Source organism: Canis lupus, chromosome 27, assembly GCF_048164855.1.
Source record: "Canis lupus baileyi chromosome 27, mCanLup2.hap1, whole genome shotgun sequence".
Lineage (NCBI taxonomy): Eukaryota > Metazoa > Chordata > Mammalia > Carnivora > Canidae > Canis > Canis lupus.
Window position 1 is genome coordinate 24,816,597 of NC_132864.1, and position 17,569 is coordinate 24,834,165.

Below are 17,569 nucleotides of genomic sequence, written 5' to 3' on the forward strand. Positions count from 1 at the left end.
TGAGGGGCTCTCAGATTTAGAGCTCCCGTGGGATCGACGGGCACTTTTGTCAGGGGTACACTGCTGCCTATCTCTTTTCTCTGCCCAATCCTGATTTCTTACCACCCTTCCACAGGTGTTGATACCAGGACTACTCCCAAATAAATACCCTTCATGCTACGTTCCATCTCAGAGTCAGCTTCCTGGGGAATCTGACCTGTAACAGTGATGGTGATGATGGTGGTGGTGGTGATGGTAGATGTATCCATCTGCTTGCACTGCCAGAGCGAAATACCCCAGACCACATGGCTTAAGCAATGGAAATTTACTTTCTGATAGTTTTGGAGGCTGGAAAGTTTAAGGTCAAGGTTTGGACAGGGATCAGTTTCTGGTGAGGGCTTTCTTCTTGGCCTGTAGATGGCCGCTTTGTCCTCACATGGTCTTTCCTCAGAGACCATGCAGAGGGATCTTTATTGTAAGGCTCCACCCTTACGACCTCATCTAACCATAATTCCCTCCTAGAGACCTGATCTTCAGATAGTCATGTTGTAGGTTAGGGTTTCACTGTATGGATTGGGGGGAAACACGATTTAGTTAATAGCAGTGATAATGGGGACAGTGATGATGGTGATGATCATGATGGTGACAGTGCTGTTGCTGCTGCTGAATTTGGTGACGGTGCTGCTCATGGTGGTGATGGTATTAATAATGATGATGATGGGGATGACAATGATGATGGTGATGATGATGAGGATTATGGTGATGATGATGATGGTGATGATGGGAGTGATACTGCTGATGGTGGTGGTGGTGATGGTAAGGATGATGATAGGGAGGGTGGTAATGGTGCTTATGGTGGTGATGATGGGGGTGACAATGATGGTGGTAATGATGATGGGGATCATGGTGATGATGATGGGCATGGTGGTGATGGTAAAGAGGATGATGGTGGTGCTGCTGCTGATGGTGGGCAGGGTGATGGTCAGGGTGATGACAGTTAACATTTATTGAGCTCTTACTGCATGCCTGGTTCTGTGTTTCACTTGACATGTCATAATTCATTCAATCCTCACAATAATCCTATGACTTAGGAGCTGGTTTTCTGCTGATTTTTCAGGAAGGGAAATTAAGGCTCAGAAAGGTTCGGTACCCACTTAAGGTCACATGCAGAGATCATGGCAGAGCTGGGATCAGAACCCAAGCCCCCAGGTCCGCATCCAGGGTTGCTCCCTAAGGCCCTGTGGTCATATTCAAAGGGGCCAGTGACATAGGGCTACATATGGTGGGGAGGCATTTGGGCCAAGGGGGGTCTAGCCCAGTGTCCCCATTGGGGCTTCCTGTGACCCATTGGCTTGAGGTACCAGGGGCAGGATGGGAGGCCCCTGGAACTTCTTTGGCACCAGCAGCTCTAGGGCAGTAATAGTTGTCCTCACTGTAGGGGCCTTTTGGAGTTATTCTGGGACCTGGGCTTCTCTGAGGTGAGGGCAGGACCTAGAGCTTTCCAAAGATAGCTGGGCGGGGAGGGTAGTGGTGGTATCTGAGGCTGGATCTGGGGGAGAGCCATGCCTGTGGTTGGCCAAGCACTGTGAAAGGAGCTTGCCCAACAAGCCGTGTGTGACAGAAGTCACATCTGTGTGTGTCCTGCGCTGGGGCAGCCAGACTAGGCCTTACTGTGAGGGCCGGTCTCAGGGCAAAGATACCATAGGTTGGAAGTCTTGAGGTTCTAGTATTTTAAAAAGAGTAACAGTAGTAGTAGCAGCAAACAGTAGGAGTAAGAGTAACAACAGTTACTATCCATAGTAGCCGTGATAATACCGATGCTGATAGTAATCAGGGCAGTAGAGAGAATGGAGTCGAGTAGTAGCAAGCAGAGTGCCAGGACTCCGGCTCAGACAGCCGTGGGCTCCAATTTCGCCTGTTACTTTCTAGCTGTGTGATCTTGGACATGCCACTTTACCTTTTAGTTTCTTCATCTATAAAATGGGATAATAATAGCATGTTAGGCTTCCTGCGGGGAGTCAGTGAGCGCCTCTGTAACAACACTGGGCAACTGTGCCTGGTATGTAGTCAGGGCTGAACTATTGTGTGTGATCCTAACAGACGCCGTGACAATGATGAGCTCTATGTATCATGCACTTTACTGCATTGTCCCATATAATGGTCCTGACAGTTTGACTGGGCAGGTTATGATTATCATTCCCATTTTGCAGATGAGTAAGCTGATGCTTGGGATGTTTGGAGTCTCTTGTTCAGGGTCATGCATGGACAGCCGGCATTTGAATCCACCCTGTCTGATTCCAGCATTCCCAGCTCACTCAACTTTGCCCTGCTGCTGCCTCCCTGTGTGGGGACCGCATTCTCTGGGGAGGTGGCTTTTTGAGGGTTGGCTGATGTCACCTTGGAGCGGGGAGAAAGCAAGGAGATAGGCCAGAAAGAGCCATGGATGAGGAATGCACTCCACATCTATCTCCCGCTTGGGGTTGGAGCTTGCCTGTAGGGTCTTCCTCACTCTACCAAGACTCAGTGGGACCTAGAAGTATTCTTTCCTGCCATGAGGATAGACACAGAGTCTGCACTCCTGCCTCAAGTTGAAGGAGCCTCAGTTATCAAGAGGCACCTCTCATTTGCTTGGCTTTTAAAGAAGACTCCAAGATAGAGACAGCAAGTTTTGACAGGACATGCTTAATGTGAGGTTCTAAAACTGTGCATTCTGATGTGGTCCCAAGTGGCCCAAATCCAAGAATAGCATCTAGAAAAGGTTAAATTAGAGACATGGTCATTGCTGTGGTGTGGTGCTTTGAAAGGAGTGAGAGGGGGATAGGGGACATTATTGGAGTGCTTACCTACTGCTTCCTAGCTGTGTCATCTGGGGCAAGTCATTTAACCATTCTGATCCTGTTTCTCCATCCATCCATCTCTCCATCCATCCACCACTATCCATCTATGTATCCATTTACCCATTAATCCACCTACCCATCTATCCATTGATAGATCCCTACCGTATCTATCCATTCATCCATCCATCTATCCACTCACCCAACCACTCACACATTCTTCTATCCATCCACGCATCCATTGACCTATTCATCCACTAACCCACCCATCCATCTACTTACCCATGAATCCATCCATCCATTCACCTATCGACCCACCCACCCACCAATCCATCCATCCATCCATCCATCCATCCATCCATCCATCCATCCACCCACCCACCCACCCAATCCATCCATCCATGCATGCATGCATGCATGCATCCACTCAATTAGCATTCAGGGAGTCCTCTAGTAGATTAAGAACTATACCAGACGCTGGGTCCCCTAATTGGGACATTGCTATGAAAATAATTACACAATCATCAACAGAAAACTAAACTATGGACCTTCAAACATGGAATGCTGTGCAGCTGTTTAGAATGTGGCAAGTCTATAGGAACAGATAGGGAATGGTCTTCAGAAATATGGTCAAGAGGAAAATAAACATGGCGGAAATATGTATAGCATGTTACCACCTGTGTAAAAAAAGAAATGAGGACAGTCTATTTAAACACATGTATACTTTGATTTGCAGAGAGAATTTCTGGAAGGATATCTAAGAAACGAGTATCAGAGATTGCCTCTGGGGAAGGAGGCTGAAAGATTAGGGATGGCAAGGAAATTTATGTAGCACTCTTTCGTTTCAGGCTGTTTGAATTTTTTTCTTGAGGCATGCTACCTATTTAAAATTGAAAAAAAAAAAGACTCAGTGTCTGTATCATGATATGGAAAGACAAGAGAACAGCAAATTACAATGCTGTCCCTGGCACATGTGATTAAGAAGTATAGGGGATTGTGGGAACAGAGAATGGCACCTAGCTCAGCCTGGGACAACCTGGAAGGCTTCTCAGAGGAGGTAATGCCGGAGATGAAGCTCCCAGGCTGAACGGAGGTTAAGAGAAGAGGTCTGGCAAGGGCATTCCTGGCAGAAGAAACAGCAAGAGAAAGGCCTAATGGTAAGATTCGGCATCCTGGAGCAAATCCATCAATGTGGTAGGAAGTTTTGAATTTGTGTAAAGCTCACCAGGGAGCCATGGACAGGGTCACTTTGATTTAGGAAGACCCCCTGGCAGTCATGTGCAAAGTCAATCCCAGCAGTGAGGCTGGAGGCAGGGAGACCAGTGGAGAGGCAATGAAGTTCTAGATGGAGGCAGACACTGAGCGGCAGAGTGGAAGGGACTCAGGAGGTCTTTTGGAGATGGGAAGTGACAACTCCTCACAGGACTGTGAGCATCCACTGAAATAATTGTAGCAAATTGATTTGCAGAGTATACACTGGAAACTCCTGGGGAGCCTTAAAAGCATACCAGCGCCCACACTCCACCTCCAGGACGTCAGATTTAATGGGGGCATCGGGGTTAAACCGGGTTCCCAGATGACTCTGACGCACAGCTAGCTAAGGGCCATAGTGCTTGGTGGCGAGGTGGCCAGATAAATGGATTGGGGCATATCCTGTGTTGGTTTATCTTCTTTGTGTGAGGGCTGAAGGCCCTGGGGAGCCTCTGATGCGTGGTCAGTCGGAACCTTTGGTGTGTCCTGTAAGAAGGAAGCCAGGAAGAAGCATGGGCTTTGGCTTGAGTCCGTTTAAATAATTTGCCCCTTAGAGGGTTGTCAATGAGAAGGAACAGATTACCCATGTAAGGGGTTGGTATAGGGCATGGATGCCAGATACACTGGTAACTTCTGTGTCCCCATCTCCCTGGGGGAGGGGAAGTTTTACTCAGGGGTGCTCAGACCTAGCTTTAGGCTCATTGAGGAGTACGCGATGCCCTCGTGTGGTGAAAACTAGATTTGTCTGGGCAAAGGGGGGAGGCGGTCTTGACTATAAGTCCAAAAAAATTCATTTCTTTGAGCTGCACAACCACCTATTTTGAGGTTTGGGCTGTTCTGGTAACATTGCCCAAGTTGTTTGTGCGCGGCCTGTGATGTGTAGAATTCTGGTTCAACTCTCAGAGGATGCAAACTGGGACAGAAAGGTCTCATTTTTTAAATTACAAAGAAAAGCGGTGGGGAATTGCAGTGTTGCCACATATAATGAAGAAGGGAACAAGACCAGCTTAGCCTAGAGGGATTGTGAATTAAATAGTAGAATGCACCACACAGGACAATTTGACATGGCTCCTCCCGGCGGCCCTAATTTGAGATTCTTATAAAGGCCTTGCTCTGTGGCCCTCTCCACAGGCTGTGGAGGGAATGGCCTTTGAAGTTCTGTGCCCTTCTTCAGGACTCAGAGGTCTTCTTGTTTTTTTTTTTTTTTTCTTCTTTTCTGTTTTTAAACAAAAGAGAAGAGATAGCTAGCCCATGCCTGAACGAAAAAACCACCATTGGAAAAAACAACTATTCTACTTTTGAAAAGTTGAAAATTTGAGATGGTTAGCTGGTACTTTATTTATAAAAGATTTTATTTATTCATAAGACATAGGCAGAGGAAGAAACAGGCTCCCTGCAGGGAGCCCAATGTGGGACTCAATCTCAGGACCATGACCTGAGCCATCCAGATGCCCTGGTTAGCTGGTACTTTAAGTTCATGTTTTTGCTAGAAAATTGGGCCTCCTTTAGTGGGATTTTGGCTGATGCAGGACTGTGGGTACCTCGGAATGAAAGACACAACCTTAGGGGTGGGTGCAGAAGAGGGTCAGAAGGGATGGCAGGCAGGATGTTATTCATGCTGGGGGGGATGGAGATTTTTTTAAGCCTCAGGTCGCTGTACATGCGACAGTTCTCAATGAACTACTTGACTATCACACCTGCGTGCAGCAGGACAGAGAATGGACAAAAGCAGTGTCTTCCCTGTGACCTGGCTCCTCCACCACCCAGAACCATGTTGGAGGCCATCAGAAGTCACAGGCAGGAACCTAAAGCCAAACGTTGGGTCTAGAAATCTCCATTTTCAATTCATCCTCCAGGTGTTGTTTTTAAAATCATACTCTTACAGCCTTTAATGTATGAAATCTGAATTCTGTCAGTGATACATATAACCTAAGAAGTTGATCTAGGTGTATGTATGTATGTATATACACATACACACACCTTGGGTCAAAGTTGTGGCTAAATTCACTTTTAAATTCAAGGTTCCAAGCTGCTGGGTCAGTTCTCTGAAACTTGGACAGCCTTTTCTCCCGATGAGAGAACAAGGACCTGTGCTAATTCCATCACAGTATTAATCACATTAGATTTTAATTACGTTTGTCACTCTCCCACTAGATTGGGGGCCCCTTGAGAACAGATGGGCATGTTCACTTTGCTGCAAAATAGGTATTACTCAGTTTGTTAAATGAGTAAAATACGTTTCTATTCAAATTGTATCCACAATTATTAGCCTCCAAAAATATTCTTTAATCTGACTTAAAATCCTCAGATACAAAGAAACATACCCAAGTTTTTGATGTAGCTTGTGCTAAATCATTTTTAAAATTTGTAGCTGAGGGGCATCTGGGTAGCTCAGTCAGTTGTGTCTGCCTACAGCTCGGGTGATCTTGGCATCCTGGATCAAGCCCCACATTGGGCTCCCTGCTCAGCAGTCTGCTTCTTTCCTCCCACCCCTGCTCCTGCTTTCTCTCTCTCCCCATACTGAGGCATTTTATTATAAAAAGTTGGTGCCTCTATACATAAACTCCTAAGAACTTAAAATTCACCATATATTCATTTCTTTCGTTTCACCTTTTAGAAAATCTTCAGCTTCATTCATTCTGGCTGCTATCTACAGAGATCCCCCCATCTGGGTGATTTTAAAAGCGTCATGCATAGATGGGCAGCTCTTCTTTCACCTTTAGTGGCTTATGCCTGTGTTAATGCTTTTTCCCGTTTAGTCATTTTGGGTTCTAAGTCACCTCTGTAGTAGCCACCATTGAAGGCAGATTTTGGTAGACTCTGAAAAGCTTGTTTTGTCTGAGGCTCCACATGCTTCATGGCTTGTAGAAGATGTAAGGACCTGCAAATCCCACAGCACCAGAGGGCAGTCCAACCACTACCACGGTACTAGCCATGGCTCTGGCTTGGCATCCCAGCCTGGAGGCTGCAGCCACCAGCTCCACACCTCTAAGGCAAAGTGACAAGGCCACCACCTGGCAGACAGGTGCTGCCCAGACATAGGTTCTCCCTCCTCACCCCACCCTCCAGTTGCTCTGTATTTGGTCTGCAGCTTTAGGGGATTGTCAAAGCCAGTTTTTCTCAGCTTTCGGCATTTCACAAGCCAGTGAAATTATAAAAAGAATCTCCTGGACTCATGTTGATTTGTCAATTTACAAACCGCAAAGCATAATGAAAAGAAATGGCTCTTTCCTTTCACCTTCGCCGTTTCATAAAATGTGACACCCATCTAGCCATCTGTCCATGGTCTTTCCTGTCCAGTTTGCTCAGAAAGGTGCAGAGGTCATCACGGGTTAGTACCTGGGAGCCCCAAGGGGCCCTGGGCAGGACCCTGGGTTGAGCGAGGGATCCAAGAGACAAGGCTTATCAGAGAAAAACATGATCTTACATTCCTTTATTATATATATTATATATGTAAATGTTTTATGTACAATAATTGGTTCTATCAAATAATCATACCAAGGCCTTCTACTGGTAATCTTCCTCAAGATAGATTCAGGTGAGATTAGGTATTTGCGCACTTTGTGGATTAACCACACTTGAGACTTCGTGATTGATTTCAGTTTTGAGGCCATGCACACAATTCAAAATATACACAAACTGGATTAAGGCGATAAAGTGGGCTGAAAGAAAGCACAGGACTTGGAACGAATAAACTGTATTTTGCTTGCATTGGAGCCACCATGTGACCAGCAAATGCTTTGTGCGTCTCAGAGCTGTTTTACTGTAGTGTGAGGGGCTTCTGAATGCCTACAGTGACCGCGTGGCGGGTGTCAGACACTGCTGGACACTTCATTGAGCACTCATTTCTTCTCTGCCTCTTCTTTCTTAGGTTCTTGTTTCAGTTTGTAATCAGCCAGGGCAGCCTTGATTGCATCTTCGGCCAGCACTGGAAGGAGCACAAGGAAAGACAGCCTAAGTGTGTAGACTGTACACAGAAGGTCTGGGAACGCATCTTTAAAAGCTGGAGGGCAGCGGTGCTGGGCAGGGCTGGAGGCCTGGGGCAAGCCAGGAGAGCCAGCCATCTGTTTCCTAAGCCTGATTACTCTTGCCTGGTGGCTTCGGAGAAAGGCTGGTGTTTAAAATACCTGGGATTCAAGACTGGTCCCTCAGTCTCCTGGAATCCCCCTCTGTCCTATCACACTGGGGCGTTCTTTCCTTGCTGGGATAGTGTGGGACTTAATAAAGCCTCTGACGTATCGGAGGGCCACCAGAGATGTTAGTTCTCATCTGCTCACATGAAGTCAGGACTAAGTGTAGTGGATGCTGGTGAGTGAGCTGGCGTAACTTAGGCCATGCCCCCGTTGATAGGAGGCATCTGCCATATAACAACTCTCTAGTGATCCCAAGTTTGAAAACGTTGGCTTTGGAGTCAATATTAAAAATGAGGCTTTGTGGGCGGGGGGGGGGGGTGTCAGAAATTAAGAATGTTGGAATGACAAGAGAGAGCAAGCAAGTGGCAGAGAGCAGTAGCTGACAGTTGCAGTACCCAAGAAGGCCAAATGAAATAGCTGGGGGTTTTCTGAAAATGTTTACAAGCTATGCCTTGGCTCCTGGGTGCTTCAAATTCCAGCTCAGGTGGAAAGAACTCGTCTCAGACTTCCTGACGACTGTTTTAGCATGTCCCTGCCCCAGCACTCAGTTCCCCTATGAGTCTTATGCTGGCAAGAGGCCTGGCTCAATGCTGGTTTTTGACTAATTTGGTCAGTAAACCTCCATGAGTAAGTAAGGCTACTGTTTCTCATTCCCTCCTTCCCCTAGAAGGTTGAGAGAAGATGAGAAAGCTTTAGATTTAAGACAGAGACTGAACTGCAAAGCCAAGTGTAAGTCTTTAGGCATCTGGGCTTTCTCTCAGAACAGTGTACAGGGGGCTGTTGCACAACTGGGCTTAGTCATCCCGTACACACAGATGCAGACCGGACACAGTAACATGTTACATGTTACACGCACCAGACAGGATTATGGCAGAAGCTGAATTTTCTCCTTCATTGGTCCTAATTTGATTCCAATGGGGTGGGAATAGCACAGATTCTGGAATCAAAGACTGGGGCTTAGGGCCTCACTTTCCCACTTAAAAGCCATGTAACTGAGGCACTTTAAGCTAAGCCCTGCTTCCCTGTCTGTAAGAAGGAAGGGTAATGACACTATCTGTGGACTAGAGAACGTTTCTGAGTCTTAGAAGTGATGCCATAAGCATGGCATGATGCCCAGCACACACTCCTTCCTGTAAGACTCTCTTGAGATGGCTGTGAGACCTGGGGACTTAAACCATTCCAAAAATTATGAACTCCACAACCAAAACGGGCTCGCCATTACTTTGTCACAAATGCCAGCTGATGCCATGACAAAATTACTCCCAACTGTGCAAGCTCGTCGGCATTTTGGAGCAGAGACTTACTGGAGCAGTGCAGTTTCACGGGGGGAAGGCAGAGCTCCTTGGCGATGTCCGTGTTCTTGATGGTCAAGGCTTCCTCCACCTGAGATGCGTATGTGAGAGTTAACAGTTTTAGCACTGCTCTAGCTTGAGGAACAAGCAATAAAAATGGAAGGCCAGGGGATTCCTGGGTGGCGCAGCGGTTTAGCGCCTGCCTTTGGCCCAGGGCGCGATCCTGGAGACCCGGGATCGAATCCCACGTCAGGCTCCCGGTGCATGGAGCCTGCTTCTCCCTCTGCCTATGTCTCTGCCTCTCTCTCTCTCTGTGACTATCATAAATAAATAAAAATAAAAAAAAATAAAAAAAAAGGAAGGCCAAAGAGGCCATCAGGACAGGGTGGTGGGGGATGATTTCCATTTACCAACCCCGAAGGATACTCACTGTGCATCAAGGCTACAGCCAGGACTCTCCAGTATGGAATATACACACCCTACTGCTTGGCTGGGGTAAGCAGGGCCGGCAAAGACCCTTTTCTACAAGCCAGCCAGTGAGACATCTCTTAGAAGTCTGCTTGAGGCCAGTGATAGGAGTCTTTTTGTTTTAGCGCAGTGATTTCCTATTCTGGTTTTGTGAATATCAGCTTCACTGATGTCTTATACCAAATGTTTAAAATAAATCCCTTCAACTAGAAGTTTGAATGGTGTTAGGGGGCTCTGAGAGATGGCAAATAGGCCAGTGGCACTCCAGCACTTGGCAGTGGCACAGACCAGTCTTGTGATCATCTTCTACCTAAGACAATCTATGCCTTCAAAACAGACTGAAAAGGATGCTTGAGTTTGCTTGAGTGCCCAAGGGCATGAGGCAGGCCCATGGGGAATGGAGCCCTGCTGCCTTAAGGAAAGCCAGATTTGCCCACCTGCTCCCCAGTTTCTCAGTTCTGCTGACTTCAAGGATAATTCTGCTTTACGTTCTGTTCCTGGTAACTCAAGATAGGAGGACCTCAAGGTCAAAGAAAGGCTCTCTTCCTTCACTTTCTGATTACAATTCAAAGGCCAGATCCTGGGAGCAAAGGTGCCTTGTCTCACTTCCCCTTTCCCTGAGGACAGTTCTTAACAAATCACTTCAAAGCCACCTCCTCCAGAACAGGTCAGGTCTATGCTTGCCAAAGGAGCTTGCCAGCCAGAAGGCCCTGAGCCACAGGAAGCAGGCAGCACATGACCTGGCATACTGCATTGCAGTAGAGCTGCCCAGCTCCCCAAGCACACACCTCCATGACTCAGCTCCCTGAACTTGTCCCTCGGGGCTGCAAAGATAAGCAGCCCTATAGTTTGGCTTTTCTGAGAGGTTTTAATGACTGGATTTTAGAAGCTCTAGCTCTTCAGTGGGTTTGGGACCTTCTACCTCTGCAGCTGCTGGGAAAGAGGCTTTGGCAGAGAAAACAAAAAAGGCATTCCAGCCTCTCTCATTTCCATCGTCAGAGGGCCTGCTGACCAAACACCTGATTTGATCACTTTGCCCCTAATCTTTGCAGTTTTTAATTCTTTAATCTCTCTTTTAGCACAGGCTTGTCCATTATTTCATGAATCATTATAAGCCACCTGCAATCCTTCCTGAAACATGATAGAAGGTAATGAATAAGAATACCAACGACAATACAACCTCTCTCACCTTTAGACTCCTAAGAAATAATAATCAACAACCTCGGAGAAAGCCACAGATTTCTTTATAGTTTGTTGTTGTTGTTAGAGGTGGAAGTGAAGATTTTTTTCTATTTAACTAAAAACAAAACAAAACAGGTGTGCCTGGGTGGTTTAGTCAGTTAAATGTCTGACTCTTGATTTTGGCTCAAGTCACGATCTAAGGGTTATGAGACTGAGGCCTGCCTCAGTCTCTGTGCTGGGTGTGGAGCCTGCTTAATACCCTCTCTCTTCCTCTGCCCCTCTCAAAAGTAAACAAAATACCACCAAAACCCCCAAACAAATGATCAACAAACCCCCCTCAAAACAAAACACACAACAAAATTATCCATAATCCCCAAAGGGAGAATTTAATCAAAGCCGAAGTAGGAGAAATTAAAAAAAAAACTTAGAATATTTTATAAACAAAAACAAAAACCTGCCGCCCCCCCATAACTAGACCCTCCCTTAACTCAGAGGCAGGTTTGTTGAGAATATGATTTAATTCTGTCCATCTACAAGCAACCTTACCGTCTTGCCTTTTACCCATTCAGTGGCTAAAGAGCTGGAGGCAATTGCAGACCCACAGCCAAATGTTTTAAACCTGGCATCCACAATCTTCCCCTTTTCATCCACTTGAATCTAGAAAAAAGACAGGTGTTAAGCAGTGGTTCCTGATGCCACCTCATAGATCCTGCATTTACGGGGGTTCACTGGGGGCTCTCCTCAAGGGCTTTGGTCTTGCTTTCCACACCTTAAGTTTTGACATTAATTACTGAATTTGCTTTGTCAAAAGGGCTCAGTGATGAAGAATCAAATGTAGGAACGATCACCAAAATGATACAGGCCTAATCTGGTAAAGATAAGACAAAAAATATGCCCCTACCCATTTTTTTGTTTTGCAACCCTAGTCTGCTTTTTGGCTATGAAGTTCTGCTCCTGGCTACTCATTCCGTCTGCATCTTTACACACTGGGGGGAGTCTGCAATAACCGTCTCTGGTGAGTGCTTTATAGTCTGGCATGAAATGACATCTAGTGGTTCCCTCCTGCCTTCTGTTTTCCAAGGCAGGCATGAAGACCTCCAGCAAGCTGTCCCCTCACCATGATGAAGATGTGGACAAAGGTACAGGTTTACTCAAAGTGCCAGTTACTATCTTTGTGTTGTTTCCACTTTGGGGGGGGGAGCTTGATATGTGGTATTTCCTGTCTCACTGGGGACTGCTAACTGAATGGTTGTGGTTTTCCTTTCACCAGTAAAATTCACAAAACTTTCTTCTTAGCTGGAGTTGGAATTTAAACTGATAGAGTAGAAAAGTGACACCTAAAGGGTCAGCACAGTGTGCGGGAAAGGAGAACTAAGATTTAGTCCCTACCCTAATAATCAATAACATTGACCCATCCCACCATCTCACAGGAATCCAGACAGAGACCAAATGGAGAGCTGTGCTTGCAAATGCTTTGTCAACAGCGAAGCACTGTGTGAGCAAAGGGATTGCTGTCATTACCACTAAGGATGAAAACCAGCGGTACCTGCAATTTCATTACGTCACCACATGCTGGAGCCCCCACCAATCCAGTTCCAACATTTTTTGATGTCTTGTCAAGGGACCCCACGTTTCTAGGATTTTCATAATGATCAACAACCTGCAACGAGAAGGTTAAGAGAAATGCACCATCCCTCTTTTTTTTGTTACGGGTCTCCCCAACTCGATGTTAAGTCAGCAGGCTGAACCTGTCAGGCTGTCCCTAAATAGCAAATGTCACCTGGGGAGGAAGGCTTACGCTCCTGTCAATGAGACTTTATGAACCAATCTTTTTCGTACCTCTTCTCCAGTTACCTTCAGAGATAAGGAGTTCCTGGAGAAAAAAATCGGCAAAAATCATGCCTTAACTCCATAGGGTTTTTAGTCACAAATAATTACCTGATCTTCACCGCCTAAGTCACCAGATTTGGGATCCAAAAAATAAGTACGGTCCAGCAATCAAAGGGCTTCCCAGAAGCCTCGAGGAGAACGTCACACGAGGAGCAGTGCTACGGAAGGTGTCTTTTTGTTACGCTACAAGGAGACCCGTCCTCCCGCCAGCTTCAGGGCCGGGCCATCCGTCGGGGGGGAGCAGCGCGCCCTGCAGGCTGCGAGGCTCCCAGCGCCCGGGCGTGGAGCGCGTGTACCGTCAACAGAACACACCCCCCGGTAGGGGAGGGGCGGGGTCCCGCCGAAGCCGCGACCGGCACAGCTGACCCGCACCGCACGCAAAGGCTTTAAGGGAGCCTCGGAGCTTGTGTCCCAGCGGCCCTAAGTGACCCCATCTTCCCGTCTCTTTTCCCATCTGACCACGGATTTCGACTCCAAGCGCGAGGACCTGTAGGACAGGACCCCGTCCGGACTGTCGGCCTCACGCGGATTCACCGCGTTCCTTAGGCGTTTCCCGAGCGGGGACGTTTCAGGTCTAGGGGACTCGACGGCCTCGGAAGGCCAGGGCTGCGAACTACGCACCTACCTCCACTCCCCGACGCCCCCCGCCAGAAAAAAATAAAAAAAAAAAGAATTTAGAACCTTAGGCCTGCTGATTATGCATCCTACGAACTCCTCCACCAGTAACTGCACCCTAAGTGATTTCCACCGGGCGGGCTCCCGTTGAGGGGGCTGCTGCCTGAGTCCCCATTTTACCGACGGGGAAAACAGGCCCGACGCAGGGCACGGACTTGTCCGAGGCCATCCGGGTAGCGGCGGCCCCCGCTGAAGCCGCAGCCCGCGCCGGGGGGCGTCGGTGGCGGGTCCCAGAGGGTCGCCCTCCCCGGGGCGCCGCCCGCCGGCCGCGGCGCGGGCAGTCACAGCGCGGCGAGGGAAGCCTCGTCCGGTCCGAGTCTCGCGAGAGGGAGGCCCGTAGCCCGGCCGCAGGAGGAGGCCCCCGCGGCCGCGCCTCCTCAGGCCGGGCCTCCGCGGAGCGCCGGCGTCCCCGGGCCCCCTCGGCGGTCCTCGCCCTCCCGCCCCACTGCCATCGCGGGCCTCGCGCATCCCGTCAGCCGTCCCTACCTTCTTGTGGTAGAGCCGGGCGGGAGCCGACAGTTCCCGGGCAGGCAGGCGCGGGCTCCGGAGCAGCAAGGCCGACGCCGCCCGCCTCAGACGGCCAGCTCCAGCCGCCGCCATCTTCCGGGCTTGCGCCTGCGCAGGCCGAGTGCGAGGCGGAGGGGGGGAGCGCGCCCGCGAGTCGGCTCCGGCTTGGAGCGCGCGCCCGTTACGTCACCGCGACTTCGCGCCTGCGTCCTCGCGCTCGGTGCACGTGTCCGCCTCTGGCCGCGTCTGGACCACGCCCCCGGGGTGGGCGGGACGCCGAACTAAAAGCCTGAAGCTGGAGGGCTCGCGAGTGCGGCGTTGTCGACCCGGCGTGGGGCGGCGGTGTCCGCCGGCGGGCGTGGGGGCCCAGGTCTGTGTTCGCGGAGCCCTGTCGCCAGCGTCCGGCGCGGCGGATCAGCCAGTCTACTTTGAACCTCATGTGCAGCTTGGGAAGTTGAGGGTCAGACCGGTTTAGTAACTTGTCCAAGGTTGCCCAGACAGACTCCGTTGGGATTCAAAGAAGGGCAATCCTGGGTTAAAAATCCTGATTCTGCACCTTCTCCACTGCGTGGCCCTAGGCTTATGACATCATCTCTTCAAGCTTCGATCCCCGCTTTTGTACTAATTCAAGGACAATTCATGCCTTGAGCAAGTACGACTTGAGTACCTACCTACCGTGTGTCAAGGCGCTGTACTAGGCTTCGGGCATGCAAGAAAAAGAAAAACACATGAGTTCCCGACATAATGAACCTCACTAACGAGGGAGAAATGCAACGAGCAAACAGTATTTTCCTACCTCAAAAATGGAGCTTAATTGAGGAAACGAACACGCCATACCCTGATTGTATATGTATATGCCTGCATCTATTTCTCTTCTCATAAGGCAGCAAACTGACCTACTTAGGTGACAATGCCTGGAAATGAAGGGTTTCCAAAGAAACGCTTAGTCATGAAATTTATTAATACCGGTTTGCAGAATAGGATCCTATAAGACCAGAAACCTCACACGTGTATTTAATGCTTACTTAGGCACCAGGTATTACGTAAAGGGGAGGAATCTCTTTGGGAAACGGGTTTTCTCGTGAGGGGTGTGATCGATCCTTCCCTGAAGACTTGGAGGCTTTTTTCCTCGTTTGAGGCTCAGATGCTGGGGACGCTGAACCAAGCTCCGGGTCGGGTTAGGCGGGAAGACGGGCGTTTATGCCAAGATTCCTTTTGACCTTCTCAAGATGGCGCCAAACCGTTGACTTCAATCATCGCCCCGCGACTTCCTCTACGGCCCCCACTTCCGGTGCAAAGACCCAACTTCTGCCCGAAGTTGCAACGGAACACATGCCGTGTTGGGGAGCTTTTACTCTGCGAGCACCTTTACACCCATGTGAAAGCAACACGAAGTTCCATGCATTCCGAGGTTTTCCCGTCACTCGAGGTTCACGGTTTCCCTTTCGGTGGCCGGGAGAGCGGAATTTTGGTCAGGCGCCCGCCGCGGGCAGCCTCTACTTCAGCGGGTCTTCGGCGGCCGCGAGAAGACCCGGGAGTCACTGGAAGCGCAAGATGGCGACGGCGGCCGCAGCTTCGGCTTCCGAAGCGGAGCCTGAGCCGAAGGCCGGGCCCACGGCGGAGGGCGAGGAGGACGGCGTTAAGACGGCTAGGACGAGGAGGAAGGTTTTACCGCGGGCCGTGGCCGCTGCGGCATACAAGGCCGTGGGGCCGGGGTGGGACCAGCAGGAGGAGGGCGTGAGTGAGAGCGATGGGGACGAGGAGTACGCCATGGCTTCCTCGGCGGAGAGCTCCCCCGGGGAGTACGAATGGGAGTACGACGAGGAGGAGGAGAAGAACCAGCTGGAGATCGAGCGGCTGGAGGAGCAGGTGCGTCCGGGGCCGGGCGGCGGCCGGCTCCTTCCCTCCGGTTCCCAGGCCCCCGCCCTACCCCTCGGTCGGTCCCCGGCGGGAGTAAAGCCGCTCTTAATCACCGCGGCTCCCGTCCTTTGAGCCCTTAGTGCTTGCCGCGTGCCCTGCAAGCATTGTCTCGCTGAGCCCGGGGGAGGAAGTGGAGTATGCCCCTTCTCGCGGGAGGAGGTTGAGGCTCGCCGTGGAGGGAGGTCTCTGGCCGAAGAGGCGGGCCGGGCCTTGACCTTTGAGGCGACTCCAGAGCTGCCGCTCGTCTCCGCGCCGTCGAGCCGTGGTCAGCAGCCGCAGTGAAGTTGTATTCGTGAGGGCGTGGCTTGTTCCGTTTCTTTTCTGTAGCAGTGCCCACGACGATGACCACGATAACGGAAATGGGACGGGAGGGATTTCAGCTTCTGGGGGCTAAGGTCCCGGTCGTAGCTCTTCTGTGCTCGTGTGAGTGCAGGCACATTTCTTAAGTTCTCTGAGCCTCCGCTTTCCCCTGTGGTCTCCTTGGGGAAATCAAGGCCCGGAGAGGAGGGAAGCCCTGCCTGGAGACCCCAGTAACGGGGGGCAGAACCGGGCGGGCCTCAAACCTGGGTCTGCCGGCCCTGGGCATGCCCGCTCCCCCCGTCAATGGGGAGCATTTCTCCATCATGTGGTTGTCCTAACAGCAATGAATAGCCCAGTGCCCGGCACCTTGGTGACATGGTGTCTGATTGGTAACTCCTGTCTAATCCGAGGTCCCAGCAGGAAATAGGCGATACATTAAGATTAGGGTAGTTCGAGAGAAGGTTAATATAGGGACTGTTGTGTGTATTAGAGTGTGGGCAGACAAATCAGGAGTGGAGGTGCAGTACCTCAGGGCTAGTGACAGCAGGACTTTGTGTCCACCTTTCGACCTGAAGAGTTTAGGGGAGAAAACTGACCAGTTTTCCGAATAAGTTGTATGGAGAGGGCACCTGAGAGCAGGTGAGACCTTTAGTCAGGGAAGTCCCAGCTTCTCATCGGGGTTTGGGGTTGGGGAAAGGAATGCCGTGACCTCTCTTCCTCTCCCAACATCTGTTGGTGCCTTTTGCTGGGCAAACCCTGCTGGAGGCAAGAGAGCCGAGGCGCCACGGATGTGGTTCACACAGGAGGGCACAGGACAGGGAAGAGGGTGGGGAGTAGAATCCGAAGGGCAAACAAATCAAGCGCATTCTCGTCTCAGCAATGAGGAAACAGGCTCGGAATGGATGATGAAATTATTTGCTCAGTCACAAGGGGAATTGAATTGGTCGGGGTTTTCTGTGGACCAAGAGCCACACTGATATGAAATCACTTAGTGATGTGAAGTTGTTAACCTATGTTTCTCATTTAACCTTGCTGGGTATGAGATTCCATATAATGTCCTTTTTGGCAGTGATACTTGTGGTGTGAAATAGTGACGATATCTATTTTCTTTTTAAAGATTTTATTTATTCATGAGGGA

General features: G+C 49.8%; 2 protein-coding genes, 1 long non-coding RNA gene and 1 pseudogene across 4 annotated transcripts in view; 2 read left to right on the forward strand and 2 right to left on the reverse strand.

The window, feature by feature from the left end:
• Window positions 1-5,431: 5,431 nt before the first annotated feature.
• Window positions 5,432-7,096, reverse strand: LOC140619497 (mitochondrial import inner membrane translocase subunit TIM14 pseudogene; annotated as a pseudogene).
• Window positions 7,097-7,482: 386 nt separating this feature from the next.
• ISCU (iron-sulfur cluster assembly enzyme) lies at window positions 7,483-14,419 on the reverse strand. The gene is made up of 5 exons (XM_072802960.1): window positions 14,191-14,419; window positions 12,686-12,799; window positions 11,686-11,796; window positions 9,502-9,580; window positions 7,483-7,992 (listed from the first exon to the last, which is right to left on the reverse strand). Exons 1-5 carry the CDS (start codon window positions 14,302-14,304, stop codon window positions 7,907-7,909), a joined length of 504 nt encoding a protein of 167 aa, XP_072659061.1. The 5' UTR covers window positions 14,305-14,419; the 3' UTR covers window positions 7,483-7,906.
• LOC140619498 (uncharacterized) lies at window positions 12,161-13,104 on the forward strand. Its single transcript, XR_012019367.1, has 2 exons — window positions 12,161-12,278; window positions 12,570-13,104. It is a non-coding gene; the product is annotated as an uncharacterized lncRNA (long non-coding RNA).
• Window positions 14,420-14,678: 259 nt separating the features above from the next.
• The window catches only part of SART3 (spliceosome associated factor 3, U4/U6 recycling protein), a 37,914-nt gene continuing 35,023 nt past the window's right edge, over window positions 14,679-17,569 (forward strand). The window contains exon 1 of one of the 2 annotated variants that reach the window (XM_072802952.1): window positions 14,679-16,080. In XM_072802952.1, coding sequence (XP_072659053.1) covers window positions 15,412-16,080 — 669 coding nt within the window. In that variant the 5' untranslated portion in view covers window positions 14,679-15,411. The remainder of the gene's footprint in view (window positions 16,081-17,569) is intronic. The other variant, XM_072802953.1, reaches the window with a different exon arrangement.

What these genes read in the sequence shown, in the direction of transcription:
- ISCU (XM_072802960.1), bottom strand. Translation starts at nt 14,304, where the DNA reads ATGGCGGCGGCTGGAGCTGGCCGTCTGAGGCGGGCGGCGTCGGCCTTG. An exon ending in CCCGGCTCTACCACAAGAAG is followed by an intron (nt 12,800 to 14,190) that starts GTAGGGACGGCT and finishes TTCTCGTTGCAG; the next exon opens with GTTGTTGATCATTATGAAAA. An exon ending in CGTGAAACTGCACTGCTCCA is followed by an intron (nt 7,993 to 9,501) that starts GTAAGTCTCTGC and finishes TGCTCCTTCCAG; the next exon opens with TGCTGGCCGAAGATGCAATC.